The sequence below is a fragment of the Equus quagga genome, chromosome 1, assembly GCF_021613505.1.
Source record: "Equus quagga isolate Etosha38 chromosome 1, UCLA_HA_Equagga_1.0, whole genome shotgun sequence".
In the NCBI taxonomy this organism is placed as follows: domain Eukaryota; kingdom Metazoa; phylum Chordata; class Mammalia; order Perissodactyla; family Equidae; genus Equus; species Equus quagga.
Genome location: NC_060267.1, coordinates 116437574 through 116457279, shown reverse-complemented (window position 1 = coordinate 116457279; position 19706 = coordinate 116437574). Strand labels below are relative to the sequence as shown.

At 41.7% G+C, this 19706-nt stretch overlaps 1 protein-coding gene across 2 annotated transcripts in view; it reads right to left on the bottom strand.

The window, feature by feature from the left end:
- Positions 1–19011, bottom strand: part of SHQ1 (SHQ1, H/ACA ribonucleoprotein assembly factor) — a 95659-nt gene extending 76648 nt beyond the window's left edge. The window contains exons 1-5 of one of the 2 annotated variants that reach the window (XM_046650455.1): positions 18778–19011; positions 15077–15141; positions 13532–13654; positions 12646–12806; positions 4566–4678 (exon numbers count right to left, since the gene is read on the bottom strand). In XM_046650455.1, coding sequence (XP_046506411.1) covers positions 4566–4678; positions 12646–12806; positions 13532–13654; positions 15077–15141; positions 18778–18920 — 605 coding nt within the window. In that variant the 5' untranslated portion in view covers positions 18921–19011. The remainder of the gene's footprint in view (positions 1–4565; positions 4679–12645; positions 12807–13531; positions 13655–15076; positions 15142–18777) is intronic. The other variant, XM_046651110.1, reaches the window with a different exon arrangement.
- Between the last annotated feature and the right edge of the window lie 695 nt (positions 19012–19706).

The window sequence follows — 19706 nt, the reverse complement described above, 5'->3', positions numbered from 1 at the left end:
GAGAGACACATGGGAGTCATGAGCATTTAAACAGTTACTAAAGGCCAAAGAAGATGACAGAATCGCCCAGGGAGAACTCGCCGAGTGAGAGAAAAGGGTGTTGGAACTGGAACACTGAGGACATTTCAGTCAAGGGTAGAAGATAAAGAGCTCATCTGAAAAGATGCTGGGTTTTTCCCCTAGGAGAAAAATGATGAGAAAAAAATGCCTTTGTCAAACGATGTCTCTACCACCTCCAGGACCCCCCAAAAAAAGTCAAAATGTTTAAGTGATTATTTTGAGTAAAATCACTAATACAGTCCCAGTAATCTAAACTGTTATGGGTTATTCTTTACACTGTCCGTGATTTAAGAGTTTTGTAAACAGGATCTGAGGTTGACTGATGTTCTACTTTCGGAATGAATTACTGTCAAGTTTTTAAATGCCATTAATTCAACAAGCATCCACTGGGTGCCCTCTACATGCAGCATCAGGGAGAAGAAGATCGGTAGGACTCACTCCCTGCCCTTCACGACCCACAATTTAATGGGAACCACAGACACAAACACAGAACGTCATAAAACAATGTGGCAAAAACAAGATGAGCTACCCCAGGAGCACTTGCTCCACCAGTATGGAAGGGAGGGTGCCAGCGGGTGACAACTGAGCCCAGGCCTAAAGGATAAGTAAAAGTTCTTCAGGCAAGGTGGGACAGGGGAGAAAAGGGCCAGCAAAGGATACCCTGAGTAAAAGTGTGTGAGAAGCGGTGTGGGAAGGTGGGGAAATGCAGTCATTACTGCTGCAATAAAACTTGGGCAGGGAGTGGGAAAAGAGATGTTCCAGAGGCAGGCAGGGTCCAGATCACAGAGAACTTTCTGTACCATGCTAAGGCGTTAAGAGCTTATACTTTAAGCAAAGAACCCAGGAAGGGGTTAAGCAGATTTTCACGTTCGGCACATAAGTCGTCATACTGGTGGTCTTACAGCTGATGGATCTGCAGAAGTCCAGGCTGGAGTGAGAGACGCCCAGTTAGGAGACCGCTGCAATGAACCAGACACAGACAAGGACCGGGAACTGACTGGAGTGAAGGAAACCGCAAAGAGCATAGGCACAACTTCAGGATTGACTGAAAGCGTGGGATAGGAAAGAAGGCAAAGAGGAATCCCAGGTTTCTAACCTGGATGATGGGGGTGAAACATGGGGCACTGCACCAAGTAGAAAATTCAGGAAGACTTTACAGGTAAAATGATGAGTTCCATTTTGAACATGTTGAAATAGAGGAGGCAGTGAGATGCCTAGTCGCTCTCTAAACCCTAAGCCTGGCTTTTCTTCTCAGCACTTATCACAGTCGAAATACTGTCTACTTCCCCGCTAGAATGCAAGCCCCAGGAGTGCAGCTCCCTGGGTGGACTGACCACACTCTCCTTGCTGCCTGCAACACTGCCTGGCATGGAGGTCATTCAAACAGGTATTTCTCGAACAAGCAAGTGCAGACATGAAAGAAGGAATCAATGAAATGTTATTCTAATGCTTCGTCCCAAGCTCGCTACTGTGAGCAGAGAGCCCCCTGGAAGCAGGTGACCCTCTTCTCAGCCTCGTAATTACTACCTGTGGTTTTGAGATCTCAACAAATCCAAGTGCCTGGTCAGTATACCATCTTCTTTAATAAATTCCTAGCCCTGTAAATTCCATTTAAAATGGCACCCAAATGCTTTATGATCATTTTTGTCCCTTTTCTTATCTCTCAGATATTTTAACTGTTGACTAAATTCTTTTATTTTCCAAAGAAGGAAATAGGTAAGATTTTATGAATTGTTGAAGTAAAAAATATGCCAACAATTATAAAACAATTTGCCTGGGAAGGGCAAAAAACCACTCTCGGCAAGAGAAATATGAACACTTGGCTGTAATAAGCAAAAGAGGAAAGACTATTAAAGAATGTTTCAAGACGCCTTCAACATACTTTACTGTAAAAATAACGCCCAAAAAGAATTATAAATGGCAAGGAATGGATAACCAAAAAAAATAAATGTTTATGGGTCATCTATATGCCCAGCATTCTGATGAGTTACAAAATTTGGGCAGGGGGTGGGGTGGGAGGGAGATCACACACTGGCACCCAGATTTTACAACAAAGGACTTTTAAAACAATAATAACCCAAAGTCATTTATATGTGCCTTTGAAAAGTATAAATTTTTCTATACAATCAATTTACCTCACTGTGTTCAGTTCTGGAGTGAAATTAAGGGGCCAGCCCCATGGCCGAGTGGTTAAGTTCGCACGCTCTGCTGCGGTGGCCCAGGGTTTCGCCCATTTGGATCCTGGGCATGGACATGACACCACTCAACAGGCCACGCTGAGGCAGCGTCCCATATGCCACAACTAGAAGCACCCCCAACTGAAATATACAACTATGTACTGGGAGGAGTGGGAGAGAAAAAGCAGGGAAAAAAAAAAAAAAGATTGGCAATAGTTTGTTAGCTCAGGTGCAATCTTTAAAAAAAAAAAAGTTTAGAGTGAAATTAAAATTTGTTTTCCTTAAGCTCCCAAAACATCTGACAAAATGAGAAGACACTGTGACTTGTAAGGACAAGTCAAACAACTCGAAAATGTCATATATTACACTAATGTAACACATATTATGTATTACACATCTATTACATTTACATATATAAATGTATAACACACGCAATGTATTATCTGCATGGTAGATAAGAATTTAAAGTAAATCTTTTCTTCCACTGTATTAACCATTAAGAACAACAAAAAAAGCACTGAGCTAAAAAAATTTTAATAAAAATTTAAAAGTATTTTACTTGCACTTCATTTAATATTAACATATTTGCATGAGTCAGTCGGCCAGTATGAATAATGAGTAATAAATACCACAAAAATTGCAGTTAGCCAGTCTTATTGCTGCCAGAAAAGTCACAAAGAACCGGTACCTCATGGCTCCCACTCTCCAACTTGCCCATGACTAAATTTAAACCACTCATGGACGAGGACCTCTTCCTTGAGAAATGGAAAGAACATTTCATGCATACTATTAAAGAAAATGAGCTTCCGGATAAGCAACACAGAAGCTGGAGGAAAATAAGGGCTGCTTATAATACCACACTGCTAACTAGAAATTCCAATTTCCTAATTCTCTCAGGCCATATAGTTATTCTTCTAGTTTTAGAAGAGAAGAGATAGGGCAGTTCTTCTAATTAAGCTCCCTCCCTCTTGAAATTTCAGTCTTGTAAAGTTCATTCTGTTTTCATGCTTGCCCAAGAAATTTGCTGACAATGAAATTTCCACTTTAAATATTCAGCATGATTTTAAATAGGTTTCTTCAAATTACTCTTCAGCGGACCTTTAAAACCACAATTGGAGAGAGAAAGGTAATTAGAAAGGGCAAAGTAAACGGAGCTGAATCTCTCAGCTGTCCCGCAAACATAACACACCCTGATCTTACCCTGTTTCCCTTAGGATGCAGAACAGTCCGACCATTTATCGCTACACATCACTCAATGCATTTGCACATCACAAGATATATTTCTGCCATTCCAATTAGTCTCCCACTGTGTCACAGGAGATAGAATGTTAATCAAAAGAGCAACAGCAGTTCAACTGAAATAGTCGACATGAAAAGGAAATACAAAATGACAAATGGAAAGACTCTTCTCAAGCCCTGGCCAAGCCACTTAGTAGTGGTGTGACCTTGGGCAAGTCCCTTAACCTCTTTTCGTCAGCTGTTGTGAAAAGCGAATTACATAATCACATGAGAGCACTTGATAAGCTGAAAGCACTATACAAATATAAGGGAATATGATGATTATAGCTGCATATATAACAGTTTGGAAATTGTTGGCCCAGAGCTTGGGAAGAATAATAATTGAGGTCTCCATCAACATCGACACACATCCTAGGGGAGCCCACACAGGCCAGATGACAATCACTTCCTTGGAAGAAGTACTGTTATCCTGGCCAATGAGACACATCACAATCTCTCCTCTAGTGATTATTTACCTATCCTTAATTAGATAAGTTCCCTAGGCAAATATAAGCCTACTAGAGATGCTTTATGGCTAAAGACACATTAATGCAGGTGGGAAATAGAGCAAAACTTAAAATTAGATTTTATTTATACCCGACCACAAAGAATAATTATTTGTTAATTTGAAATAGATCCTTGATTACAGGCGCTGGTGGATGAAAGTATTAGGAAATCTGTGGATCAGCCAAGAAATGCAGTTATATGTAGATTCAAATTCTTCAAGACCCTTAATCATAACAAGTCTACTTAAAAGAACTGTAAATATTCTCAGGCATTCAGCGTTCTATTTTTATGCCTGGAGAGAAAAACTCAAAGAAGTGTATTAGAAGAGTACTCTTGCTGTAGTGAACTGCTAAGAAGCAACATCTGACAAAGATCACAGAGGTATAACAGTTGTAGGTTCAGTCAAATGTCAATTAAGGTCTTGAGCCATCACTGATTTCTAGAATCCACAAAGCACAGGCCTAGCATAGTTAAAAAGACACTCAAAAAATTTTAAATAAATGTCAAGTAAGCTATGTAATCCTCAAAAAACTCAGTACTCACAGATAATGGTCAGGATCAAATTTGGCCAGCTCAGCAGCCAGGCGTTTCTGCCTTCGTTCAGTGGCAGGAGTGAAATCTGGATCCTTAATATCAATAACATCACTCAGTTCATCCTAAGGACACCCAGAAAAGAAAGAATAATTGTTTTAGAACTGAAAAACCTAATTTTGCACAAAATGCCGACACACAGGAAGAATCTGGTTGATCAGTAAGCCATGGTGCCACCTGTGACACTTAGATTCAGAGCCTGCAAATGTTTGTTAAACAACTACTACTTGCCAGGCCCTGCGGGAACCTTTCACATAAATTCTCCCATTTAATCCTTACAACACACTGATTAACATACACTAAGCCTATAAAAAGTTTAACATAAAAAAAAAACAGAATAAACCCCTGCAAGCAAACAGAAATATATAATTCTCTACTCACTCCCTATCTACTGCTAGAGATTTGAAAGTTATTAAAGGCATGTTGGAATAAACTTCAGGACCCAAGATGGAGCTGCTCCTGCCAACACTTAGATAACTTCCGTCTCGCTGTGAATGCTCTGCTTGACCGGAATGCAGGCTATCCAGTCAGCCAACCCCCAAGCCCCAAATGTCAACTCTGGGCTCCACATTTACTTCCTTGTTCCTTCTCACTCCAAACAAGGTTGACTAAGCGGCCCCAGCCAGATATTTTCCAGTTGTCTCTTCGTTTTTCTTTATTCCTCATCCTATAAAAGCTTCCGCCTTCTGCCCCATTCTGCAGTTCTCCAAATGGAGACTGTCCACTTCATCAAGTGTTAAATAAAGTTTGTTTGTATCACCTAAATTGTCTTCTTTAATCATTTTTTTACAGGTGAATGGTTTGACTATCAGAAATCCACACAGTGCTTTTGTTTCATCCTATGGTCTCGCTCAGCTGGTCTCAAATAAGGATGACCATACAACACTTATGCACAAAACTGTGGACATTCTACTTTATGAGCAGATCTTTGAATTTTTAAGGCAACTGTGATGTATATGCCTTTCCATTTGAAAATTTGAAAATCTAATCCTAATTAATATTCAACTTCACTATAATCATCTTCACCTAGATACATATATACACTGATATGTAGCACGTTTCCCAAGCCAAATCCTGCAAAAAACAGATATCTTAGGGAAACTGCCTAGGATACCACATGGTCTTTTTTCTCTTGATTGGAATTATGAAGCAAAGAAATCTTTTACAGTGCAAAATATTCCCAGAACTATATCTTTTTCACTTTCTTCAACCCCTCCCCCCTACTCCTACTACCAACCCCAAGCGAGAAGTATGGAAACTGGAAGAAGCTTAAAGAATATTAGCTGAAAAGAAATCATGGGAAAGAACTTGGCAGAGAGTTGTGGACATAAACTGTTAAAAATCTGTAAATGGAAAGACAGGTTAGTGCCTAATAATCAGGCCTAAAGTCGACAGCTGTAATGCAAAATCATTACAAGGCAATGAGCGAGGCTGAACTAGCCAGGAAGAGATGACGACACAGCCTCCCCACACAATCAAAATTGCTGCATTAAAAGAAAAAATTCTTTCATCCCCACCACAATCCGTTTAGGTCAAATAATATCAACAACATTGAATCTAAGCACATTCTAAAACAATGAAAGGGCCCAGGGAACTTTTTGGAAGTCATATCCAGAACATCTTAATACTTGTAAGTACAAACATTCTGGGCAAAAGTCAGATGACTGGCTGTCCCCAAACTTATAAAACTTTGCATTCCAAAAGTTCTTTTACAATTTACTTTTGGGAGACCTAGATGTATTTTCTTATAGAAATACTATTATAAATAGTAATTAGATTCTCGGGGCAACCCACAAGTTTATCCACTTGACAATAAACTTGAAATAGAACACTCACCATACAAAGAGTTTAACAAGCGCTCAGCAATGTTTCCATGGGAAAATACTTTCAGACTTCCAGCTCACTCCACCAGAAGCATCTCTTTCCCCAGCAGTGCAACCTGGGCTCTTCCTCGCTTCCCCACTTCCTCACCTGCCTCAAATGAGCTGCTCCAGCCACAGAGCTGAGCAAGGCCATTGCTGCAGACCCTGGAGGAGAGGAGCTGTACTGGAGCTGCAGGACTGACCTCAGCTAGATGGATGCCTGGAGAGCCGTTTCCTGCCTGTGGACCCCACGTCCCTCTCCCCAGCACCCTGAGGCACACACCCTCTTTCCTCCTCCTAGCTCCAAGGAGTTCCCTGCCCGCCCCCCATCTCACACACACTTCTGAAAGCACGCTGATGAAGTAGAAAAAACGTGACTTTGGAGTTAGACAAGCCTGAACTTAAAAGCCAGCTCCAGTCTACTTGTACAACCTCTCTGACCACCCTCAGCCTCCTGACTGTAAAACAAGTGACAATGCCATCATAGGGCTGGGTATTAGTTCTCTTGCTGCCATAATAAATTACTATAAACAGTGGCTTCACGCAACACAAATTTATTCTCTTACAGCTCTGGAGGTCAGAAGTCCAAGGCCAGTCTCACCAGGCTAAAACGAAGGTGAAGGCAGGGATGGTCCCTTTCCGGAGGTTCTGGGGAGATTCTGTTTCTTTGCCTTTTCCATCCTAGAAGCCGGCTGTCCTCACTCCTTGGCCCACCGCCCCATCACAAAGCCTCTCCCCCATGGGCCTCCATCATCGCACGGTTTTCTCCTTTCCTCTTTGACACTCTTTCCTCCCTCTTATAAGGATCTGGTGATTAGACAGGGCCCATCTGGATAAGCCAGGATAATCGCCCCTGCAAGAGATCTTTCATCACATCTGCCAAGTCCCTTTTGCCATGTAATGTAACATATTCACATGTTCCAGGGATTAGCCTGTGGACATCTTGCGGGGGCACATCATTCCGTCGACTACAGGCTGTTGTGAAGATTAAATGAAATAATACAAGTAAAGGCATCAAGTACAGGGCTTGACACATTCAGTGACGTCGGTTTCCTTTCTCTCTGTCCCTATTCCACTGCTGTTCCCTGTTCCTCAAAGGCTGACTTCCTACTGAGCATACATATCATCCCTCCCCTTCAGTTTCCTCACTTGCTGGCAGCAATAAGAAAAAAAAAAAAAACTGGGGAAAAAAAAAAACAACAGGGATTAAAATGCCCCACTTCATTATTTCATGTGGACCAGATATAAAGTCATATAATCAGTGAAGCTTGGTAGATAACTCTACATTTCAGAGGATAATGGACTGAAGCAACCACAGGCATTTCAAAACACTAACCACACTGAGAAGAAACCCAGACTCTTGCACAGCTCAAAGCTCTGTATCATCTAGCCCATCTCCTGCTTCAACCTCACCTCCTACCTGCCCCTTCTGGCTCAAATACACCCGAGCCACACACAAGACCTCATTCCATTTCTGGAACTCTGAGCCTTTTCTTTTTCTTTTAAATTTTTCTTTTTTTTTTTTTGAGGAAGATCAGTCCTGAGCTAACATCTGCTGCCAATCCTCCTCTTTTTGCTGAGCAAGACTGGCCTGGAGCTAACATCCATGACCATCTCCCTGTACTTTATATGTGGGACGCCTGCCACAGCATGGCTTGATAAGGGGTGTGTAAGTCTGCATCTGGGATCCGAACCGGCGAACCCCGGACCGCAGAAGTGGAACATGCGCACTTAACCACTGTGCCTGAGCCTTTTCATGTACAGTACCCTTCTCATCTTTCAGGACTCGGTGCAAATGTCACGTCCTCAAAGGGGCCTTCTCTGGGCATCCCAGCCAAAGGAGGACCCTTCAGTCTCTCACAGCGCCCCATCCTTTTCCTTCACTTGTCACTATCTGAAATTATCTTGTTTGTTTGTGGTTTACATGATGACTGTCTCTCTCTCCACTAGAACATTCCATGAGGGCAGGGGTCTAGACCATCTTCTTCCTTACTGTACCCCCAGCACTGTGCCCATGTTCAGTATTAAATCATTCATTCAGCGAATAGTGCCTGAGGGCCTGCTCTGGGCTAGACACTGTTCTGGGTGCTGAAGCTCCAGCAATAAACACACAGACACGGTCCCTCTTCTCATGGGAACGAGAACTAAATGGTCGGAAGGCAGTCATCCTCCCTTCTCCTCTGCCCCCTTGCCTCCAGACTCAGGCCTCCACATACAGCTATGCGTCTGTACCCGGTAGAACGTGACTGTGCAAAGCAGTACAAGCCCCACACAGGCTCGCCCTCGGCACAATCACACACAGTGGCCCTGTTCAAACTGAACCCTCAAGAGAAACTGGAACAAACTAAAAAGCAAAGTAGAGAAATTTGTCTAAGGCATCATTCAACCAAAGGGGAGGAAGAAAAGAGGATGAGAAATGTTACACTACAGCAGGAAAAAAGTGATTCTCTTTTTTAAAAAAGAGCATTACGAGGCCGCTGTTATCAGAGCTATTTAAAGATGGGCATTGCCAAGAAAAGGTCCTGTAGGATTGAAATCAGGCTTATGTACATTTCGGCAGCATTAAGGCAGAGACTAGCCAAGGAAAACGAAGAACTGTGTGCACATCTGGCCAGCAGGTCTCCTGGAAACAACAGCCTCAGGTCCCCAGTGCAGCTGAGGGAAGGAGAGGCCAGCAAGCCAGAGGCCTGCGGCTGCTGGCAGCAGTGGTCCCGGGAGCTTGCTGGGTTGGCGCCCACAGCCTCTAGGATTGTTGCTGCTGGCAGCCGCCACTGCCAGAAGCTTGTTGTGAAGCCCTGACTTTGAGCAGCCAGGGCAGTTTTCCAAAGGCGCCCTGGTGGCTGGCAGCAATTTCAGAAAGGAAAAAAAGAAGGGATATGGGTGGGTGTGTGTGTGCGTGCGTGCGTGCGTGCGTGCGTGTGTGTGTATGGGGTGTGGGATATTGAAAGGAAATTTGTTTCAACAAAAAATATGTTTATTTTCTTCTCATTATAAAGTACAGAAGTTCACAAGCAAACCCTATGTAAATGCTTGGAAGGGGGAAAAAATGAATGACTAGAGCCCCCCCCCCCCCGACAAAGGGTTAAATCATTCAATTAAGAGAAGATATCTGGATACTAGAACTATGGATGATGTTTTCCTTTCTTTGTTATATTATATTTTTATAACGAATATATTTTGCTTTTATCATAAGAGAAAATAAAGCTATTTTTCATTTAAGAGGGAAAAAAAGAGACTGTAAAAATACTAGTAAAATATGAGTAGTCAACAAAACTTTATGACTATTTTCTCATCCAAAGGCAGAACTAGAGAAACTCTAAACTTGTGAGAAAACATTATTTGAGAAAATGGTGAAGTTTCTTAAAGCTCTTATTTATGCAGTAATCGTTTCAGTTTCTTTTGGCTGATTTACTAGTAGAAAAAGGGTCATATTGTTAATCCTACAGGATCACTCAGTTTTTAAGCACGTCGTATGAATGTCACAAATAGCGCAGTTATAAATGCAAGAGAACTCTGCAAGTAATAGCATTATGTAAGATTTTTGTGGCACTCTCTCATAAAACACATCTACCTTAATACTCCAAAGAGAGTGTCCTTTAGTTCTTGGCATCCTTGGTTCACATATGATTTTTGAAAGTTCTGGTATTTCCTAATTGTCACGAATGACACCACAGTCCTCAAATTTAATTCATGTAAGAAAACACAATAATCTTTAAAAACTATATACGTCCATTGGTTTGTCCACTGGTAAAATGTGCACATCTACCAGAAATGATGTCATGATGGAATGGTTAATATGGAGCCGATACACACAAGAGCCCAGCACAGCGCCTGGCACAGGGACACACTCAATAGCTGTTAGCAGTTGCTGCCCAGACACTAGAGGTCCATTCTGTTACCCAAATACCCTGCAGAGGGGAGAGCTTCAGGATTCAGACTCTTTGAAGAGTTTAGAAAAGTACTATGGTACACATACCTACCATATTTTATTTAACCCCATATAAGAAGTCTGGGGCAGCACCCCATATTGAAATATGTAACTATTTCAGCAAAATTTCTGAAAATGCACACTAAGTGGGATAAAAAAAAATAACTACTAAAAGACTCACATCAGATCAGCTTTGCCACCAAGCTAAACATTAAAAAGCTGTTAGTTTCAGAACTCTGTGATCCCAATAGTGCACACATGGGTTAATAAACCTGTACTACTATTGTATTACTATCGACATTACCCCTTAGAGTTTCCACACTTGCACAGCCTTTTTTTCCTACATTGAGGAAAACAGGCATTCAAATTGTTTAGAATAGCAATGTTCACTCAATCAAAATTTGAAGAACAATTTAATGATTTTAGATTTTAGCATCAAGCTAAATGCTCAGAAATACATAATAAACATTCAATTCAGTGGTTCATTTCCAAGGGGAAAATAGAGGGATGCCCTCAGGAAGGGACACACAGGGCTCCAACTATGCTGGTAATGTTTTCTTCTTTAAGCTGGGTAATACGTATCTAGAGATTGGATACACTCCTTAAGACATTGGAAAAGATATAAAGAATATAACCTCTTTCCTAAATCAACCTAAGTTACTCACTTAGTGAACATTTTCAATAGATACAAGAACTCCCGACCTAACAGGGACTTGGCCCAGGCTCATGTTATGGCATTCCTGCATCTTCTCACACCGGGCAGAAACCCCTTGAAAGGACCTTCCCTCAACAGCAGCAGGAACCAAGAAACCAAGTTCCCCGGCCTGAGGAGGCACTTTCACCCTGAATGTACAATCTGTACTTACTACCATTCATACAGCACTTGAGACGAGCAAACCCAAAACAGACTGACCACAACCTGCTCTCGGCCAAACTACTGAGCTCCATTCACTGTAGCTTCTGCTGTAGACAAAACTGACTCTGTTCTCACCGCCTCAGAGACGAGCAGAGAATGTGGGCAGGGAGAGAGAACACGGGGAGACCACAATTCAGCGGAGGAGCATATAAGGTTTGAAGGAAGGATCTCATCAGCGTTATGTGCTCTTAAGTAAATCCCAATTTTGCTCCCTTTAAGGAGTCTCGAGGACATTCTACATATTTAAGGGCAGAGGTCTTTCTAGCATCTTACTCTTTTTCAAAGAGTTTTCATAACGTGGCATCTCCTTAAATTTTCTTGATGGCCTTATAAAGTAGGTGAGCAAATTTATCCCTATTTTACAAAGAGGAGACAAAACTGGTTTGTGATCAAATAATTGGCCTTGCATCCCAAATCCAAACAGAGGTAGAGTAGGACTAAAACTTAGGTCCTTTACCTTTCCTTAGAAGATTCCAGTATGTCTTACTATAATAAACCACGTTCTGAATGGGTTTAACGTCCTCTACCCAGACAGGAATGAAGTAAAAATAAAAACCACTCATTGCTGTTTCATTTTAAAAAAAACATTAAGACCTCAAGTTAGTGGTTCACAAACCCTTTCATCATTTAACATTCCAGGGATGCATTTCCTATAAAACAACCTAAGTACAAAATAACCCAAAATCTCTCTTCTCCATTTCATTCATTTCAATCTCCCTATATAGCCTAAAATAAAGTAGAATTTCTTACCTTGTTTGAGAAAGAGTGATGTCATTCCTTTTTAGCCTAATGGACAAATGAACGCGTTTTAACAAGAGGTTACATTCAACCCTGAGGAAGAGTAAAGAGAGAAAAGTGCCTACTGTACACCAAGGACAAAACAACTTGGTCAAAAGACACAAACTCATTCTCATCGGGAACATTCTGTCTCATTAATAGATATAAAACAGAAGAGACATCACGCCATAAGTACATGACTTTCATTTTTCAGAAGTATAAAACATAAAGCTTTCCAGGAAGTAAGAGGAGAAAGAGGCTCCATTTTGTACTATTGAAACCTCATGTCTAGAATACTGAACAAAGTGGAGAAAAAAAGAAAGTGACAAGACATCTTACAACCATAAGCACAGTAAGAGCGGGCAGAACAGCCAACACCACAGAACGGAGCGAACATCTGTGTAACGGCTCCATGCAAGGGGCTGCGCTTTGTGCTCCAAATACGTCACCGGCTACCGTCTTCACAAAAACCTCCAAGTATGAGCAGAACTGAAGTTAAGGCATCCAGACGGTAGCACCCTATAGCAAGGTCTTTTCGAGAGAGCATACCTGTAACCGCTGAAACACTCCTGACCGCAAATTCCCAAATCCATAGTGGCACTGTGGGTTCAAAGCTCTTTCGGACGCCTCTTCATAGGGGACCTGCTCAATTTCCCAGTCAAACTCGTCCTCGTCATCTTCTACTCCCTCCTCAGGAACCTCAGAAGCACCTAAACGTGTTAAATATTAATTTGCTGAAATATTGGATTTCCTAGGTACAACCTGGGGAAGAAAAAGTATAGGGAAAAACGCCTGCTCACGTGCACCAAAGACAGCCATAAGAATATGCACAGCCCTGCTAGTCTTAATAGCCAAAAATGGAACCAACCCAAAGGTCCGTCAATAGTAGGATGTATAAATAAGTGCAATGAAAGCAAACGGACCTCAGCTATATATGGATAAATCTCACAAAAATGTTAGGTGAAAGAAGCCAGACAAAAAAGAACACAACTGTACGAATTATATATACAGTTCGAAAAGAGGCAAAACTGAGGGAAGTGTTACCCTGGAGAGGAGAAGGGGAGAAGTAAGCAGGAGGAGACAGAGCAGCACCGCAGGGTACTGGAAATGCTCCACTTCTTGACCTAGGTGGCGGTCACTTTATGTAACTTATTGAACTGTACATGTCTGATGTTAGCTCAAGAGGCCAATGTTTTGCCAAAAACAGATGCTGTTTCAGTTGGTCCAAAAAAGAGACTGACCCACTGGTTCAATAGAGTTCTTTATGTCTTTAAATTACATGTCACCAAATAAGCTATTTTCACATGTTTTTACATGACCTCCTTATCTTGTCACCTGAAGTATTTTCTCCTATTTGCTATATGTCCTTTCCCCTAGAAACACACAGCAATCCAGATATTCCATCTTTATTTCCTCCCAATTCTAAGACACATACCTATTTCTTCCACAAGTGGTTTTGCAGTCCTGGATTTTCTTGGCGCCAGAAGAGCAGTTAACATGTTCAGCCCCTCAAAATGCTGGCCAGGAGTTTCTTTGGGCAATCGAATGGTAAAAATACCTTAAAGATAAATTTATTTTATGCTTAGATGAAAATATTCTAAGACTTCACAAATATATCTAAGAAATATATATATTTTGCTAAAATATAATTCTATTTCCTAGAGCTCCACTGATTCAGCTGTCACCTCTCTAAGAAATTAATCCGTTAAAACTGCAGAATGCTTTAGTCTTACGCAGTATCACCTGCACCTATTGATCCTATTAAAAGTCCAAGTCAAAATTTCTAAAACTCAATGGCCTGAGAAGGTTATAACGTAGTTAACCAGTAGCTACTTATAAAATTTATTTTTGGACTAGGTGGGGGGAAATCAGGATATCTAATCCAATGGAGAATAGCAGTAGTTTCAAAAATACACAAAATCTTAATTAAAGCAATTACAGCTTAATAAAATTCTTTGATATCTCAAGAGATATATCGTAAAGTCTCAGGTGGACTCAAATTCCATCTCTGTACTTCTTTCCTTCAGTGGGTTTACCCACTTCATCCAGGCTCTCCTATGAACTTAGTACATTACTTACTCCTCTCACGTTTTAGAACATTTTAGTGTACTGAACTGTATTCTAATACATAAAATACATCTCAAGCCAACTATCTCCATATATACAACCTTCCTAAACCCCCGTCTACTTTTAAAGTTTAATAACTTTGTTTCAACATGCAACTTATCTGCAATTAAAAGCAGATTTACTATCTAGGAAGGCAGTTTCATTACACTTCATTATCACATTAATTATATTGTGTTATAGGTTAGAACTCTGTCATTTAACTCTTTCATCCCATTTTTCTTCCCTTACGCTAGTTCACTAAGATCAGTAAATATTCACTGAATAAATTAGACAAGAGTACACAAAGTATTCTTATTCCAGATCCAGTGACAAAGGGAAACCCGGTGGCTTCTATGAAGGGGAAATAAATGGCTTCATGGGTAGCTGAAATGAAGGGCTTATTAATCATGAGAAGAAAATTCAATCAGCCTTCAAATGTCACCTATGGACAGTTTCTCTCTCACCTACATGTTATTAAATTTTAAGTATGAAAACTGTACAAGAAAGATTTGATTCACAGCTAAAATCATCTACATCTTTTATCGTCTTACACATTTTTTTTACTTTTAAACACTTACTAAATTTAGGGGAAGTAGGAAACAAAACTACTAGAAAATAGAACCACGGTATTTAACTAATTTAACTTTACTCTGAAGAATACTGTGAAACATTTTAAAGAATTTGTAGAAACTGTAATGGTTACTAAATCTATCAATAACAGGCAGTGGACATTAAGAAACAATAAAGACTGACAGAGACAGATTGCACTAGCAAAACATCTACAGGTCACCGTGGCATCCTGAAGGATGTTTCTGTAGTTAGTCCAACAGGAAGAATCCAAAGAAAAAACTAACAAAAATCCCAAAGGCAATACCTTTATCAGCATCATAGGACCCCTGCTCACTTCCATTTTCTACAATTCTTCCAGGAAGGGTTAATCTGTAGATTTAATATAAGGTCTCATGAAGTCCTTAATTACAAAGGAGCATAAGTAATTATCAAGGAGGTCAACATTTACCATTGAAATCTATCAACCATTTTAAATGGAAATTCCTGAGCATTTCTTTAGCACTTTATAAACTAAACAAGTAGATTTCTTCCCCAGCTAAGAAGAAAGAAATCAGAGATGACTCATCTTTCTGTTTGAATACCCCCAGTCACCAATAAAATAGAGACTTAAAAAGAAAAGCCACAGCAACTATTAGTTATCACGGGTTATAGTACTTTCCCCTTCCTAACGAATGAGGGTCATTCATAGACCTGATGCCTGATGCAGCAGGAGCTCAATAAAGGTAGACTAATTGGCTTCCAAAAAAAAAAAGAAACAAACAAACAAAAACTGGAAAACAATAAAAAAACAACAAAACCAACTGTTTATATTGGACAAATTAATACTTAAAAAATAGTAGAAAGCAAAAGTGTTTTTCTCAAATCTCATTATTACTATATGGGGATTTCCCCTCTTTCAGCCTAAAGGAAATGAACTGATTTCCCTGTTTCCAGCTTTACCCTGGGTTCGGTCAGTCTTCCACTGAGGCCCCAAAAGAACTTTCTAAAACTGAAGTCTACCACTTTTCCATTTGAAAAAGCTTCTATGGCTGCCCAACACCGACTAGATAATTTAAACTCATCAGTGTGGCACATCAGGCCAGCACCATTCCGTTCCAGACTTACAATCTGAGCCTCATGAGTCTCATTTCCTCTCATAATCCCCTCTCCCTTGCTTCCTACTCTAACAGTAATAATAATAATAACAATGATAAATTTGGCAGACCCCAAAAGGCCCAGGGCTTCACACCCTGGTCACCCTGGATCCCAATGTTTCCTGGAGCTACAATGCATTTTCCGAACCAAGATCCCTTCTGGGCCCAGTATAAAGAGTCAGTTTATGGATAAATCAAGCTTATTATAATGGTTACAAACACTAACTTTACTATCAGAATCTGAATTGATTACATGGCTCTGCCATTTACCAGCTTTGTAACTTTCCTTGTACAAGTTAATTAACTTCAAGGCTCAGATTCCTCATCTGTAAAAAGGGAAAAATAACAGGATCTATCCCAGGGTTACTGTGAGAAGGAAATGATAATACAAAGAGCTCAGTGGCTGGTACAGTATTGGTAAGCACTCAGAAGATGTAAGCTGTTATTATCAACTCCCTTCTCCTAAACTCTTTATAAGTACAGAGCTCAATTCTTACTGTGCAATAGTGAAGTCATATTTGTTCCTCCCCTGCTGGACTCTCAGTTGCTCAAGGAGCGGCGAGGCTTTATCAGTCTTTGATGTACTGAAGCAAACTGCATTTTCAAACATGGCCCATCTCATGGGACTCCTCCCAACAGTGGGGTCTATGTCCCCTCCACTTAAAACTGAATTAAGAACTTCTGGAACTGTTTTAACCAACACAATAAAGCAGAAGTGACACTGTGATTTCTGAGGTTGGGTCATATAAAGGTGACATGGATTCTGCCTTGCTCACTGGGAATACTCCCTCTTGAAATCTTCAAGCTACCCTGTTAGTGGTCCGACTCCCCAAAGGAATCAAAACTAGACCACACAAAGACCACACAGGGAGGTCCTGAAACTACACAAAGAGAGGTGCCCTCCGCCTCTCACCCCACCAGCCCCAGCTGCTTAGGCCCTTGTTGTTCCAGGTCCAGCCATCACGTGATCACAACTGAATGAAAGACGTCAAGCCCAGCCAAGCCCTTTCCAAACTCCTGACATGTAGAAACCAGGATAGGGACTTCAATGATTGTTAGTTTACACCATTAAGTTTGATTGTTTATGCAGCAACAGACAACTGGAACAGCAGGCCCTTAACAAATAATAACACCTACTGTTTATTGAACACATGGTTAATTACCAGGCATGGTAATAAGGACTATGCATGCATCATCTCAATCCTCACATCAACTCTTTAAAATCACTAATATTAGTCCCACTTTACAGACTAGGAAACTGAGACTGAACAACTTGCCCAAAGTCACAGAACTGTAAGTGTGCTGAGACCCAGGTGTGCCCAGCTCCCAAGCCTCTGCTACCCAAGGAATGGATGAACCTGAGTGAAGAGAACTCTTTAAATTCTTTCACACATAACCTCAGATTCTGCCTTCATCAACACTCCCAGACTTATGCACAGTGGTTTTTACTTTGAAATTTTAATTTTTTTGTATTTATTTTATCTTACAATGCTGTCTCATTTAACAAGTTTTCTCTGAATCTCTGATCCATCATCTGGAACATGAGTAAATAACAGAACATACTTAGTAGGATTTGCTAAAATCAAATGAGATAATCCACATGAAGCACTAAGCTGGAGTAAAAAGTCAGTAAGTGTTTGCTCCCACCATCATCATCTTCCCGTTCTTCACGTCTTGGCTTAAATATGACCTCTTCAGAAAGGCTTTCCCTGGCCATTTTAGATTAACACAGGCTCTCTTATTCTCTATCAGCACACTTTATTTCCTTTTAGAGCACTTACCACAATTTGTAGTTATATGTGTATTTATTATTTTTCTCTCCCCACTAAAATGTAAACTACATGAGGCACCATTACAGCCCCAGTAACAACAACAGAGCCTGGTGTATACCATTACCTTGATAAACAAATCAAACGAATAAATGAGTAAGGAAACAGGGAAGTGCAGTATATTCAAGTAGGTGAATTAAGTTAGTCCTAATAGAAATATGAGCGAAACTAGTTCAAGCCCAGTGAAGGAATCAACTTGACTTAAGAGGAAGGTTTGTATCAGGAAAATACCAGGCAGGAAAGGTAGGCTGGAGCTACATTTGAATGGGAAAGATTAGGAGAATGGATTTTCCCGCTTAGGAAAGGGGAGGGGCCAAGGGACTGACAATGTTTAGCACGAATTGTGGGGCTAATGATAATGCCTACCTCCAAGGATCACTGTCAAGATTAAATGAGATAATGCACATAAAGCACATAATGCATTGTTTGCTCCCCACCTGGAAGGTGAGAAGTAACTGTTACCTGTTACCACTGTTCTTACGGTTCCGCAGGGAGAAAACGCAGGCAGACAAGTGCTGAAGGCCCCTCACTGAGACGTGGGGGACGACAACCACAATTAAGGGGCAAAATCAAACAGAGAAGTAGCAGACGACGAGGAGGTAGGAGAACGAGGCTACTTTGGTGTCAAGCGGGCAAGGAAGGCGAGAATTTCACCAGGTAGCGGTCAGCCAACAGGTCGATAAACAGAACGTGGACTGAGAAAAGTCAAATGGACCGGGCAGCGCGCGCTGTCCCGAGGCAAGGAAAAGAAAGAACAGAAAAGGAAGGTGACATGGTCCCAAACATGGTTTGGAAGAGGCTCCGAAATCTCTTTAACGTGGGGATTTAAGAAGGCTTAAGAAGGGAATGAACTTGTGCAGCATCTGGAGCGCACGCCTGGGAGAGGGCACTTCCTCAGGACCGAAAGATCTTGGGAAAAGGCAGTCGTGAAATCTAGACATGCCCCTCGCTTTGTCATCCTCCCTCGATAAGCAGGTATCTAATGAATGAATGAATGAATCCCCAAAAGACGTTCTTCCCTCGGCTAGACACCGGGAACTCGCCTGAGAAAGTACGGTTTGGCGTAGAACTTGAAGTCGACCCCCTCGAAGTAGACGTCGAACTCGGAGACCCGGGCGTAGGGCACGCGGATGGCGACAGTCAGGAAGTCGGGGTCCTGGCTGAGGTCGAACGCCGGGGTCAGCATCGCCGCGCCAGACTCAGGCGCCCAGGTCTGTCACTCTCACTGCCGCGGCAGACCCGCCACTCAAACCCTCCAAGAGCTCCCCACGCGCTGGTAGCCGCACTGTTAGTCTCGGCGCTTCCGGCTCAAGACGGAATTGCTCCTGCGTGAGAGAGGAAGTCCCGCCCCACGCCGATCTCCAAGGAGACGGGACGCTGTTAGTGGCGAGATGGAGAAAGGGCGTGGCGAGTAAGGCTTGGTGCGCTGAAATTGAACTGAGGGCGTAATTTGGAAGCACCCGGACAAGAGCCCACCTTAGACCCACCAAGCCTCTTTCAAGGTTCTTAGAGATGGTTTTAACAAGCATTGGCTTTGCAGATAGACCTGCGTTTGATCCCTTCTTGGCCACTTCTCAGCTGCCTTGGGAAAGTTACAAAACCTCTCTATGCTTCAGATATCTCTTCTATAAAGTGAGAATAATACTAGAGCCTAGCCCCGTAGAGATGTTGAGCGGAAAGCATGAAATTATGCATGTAAAGCTCTAACAACGTATCTGGCAAGTTGTCAACGCTAGATGTGCTGGAGCAGTCGCCGCAGAAGCCACAGGAGCATCGTTGCTGCGGTTTCCTTAGTTCTCGCCTGCGTTTTCAACAATTTCCCTTTCTCCCTCTCTGCCTTTCTCCCCCGATTTCTCTCCCATCCCTTTCCCCCCACTCCCCCTCTTCATGCCCCTCCCTCTGTTTTTCTGCCACTTTCTCTCCCCTTCCTAATTATTTGAGTAGAGTTCTCTTGTTTACAGAGCGTCCATCC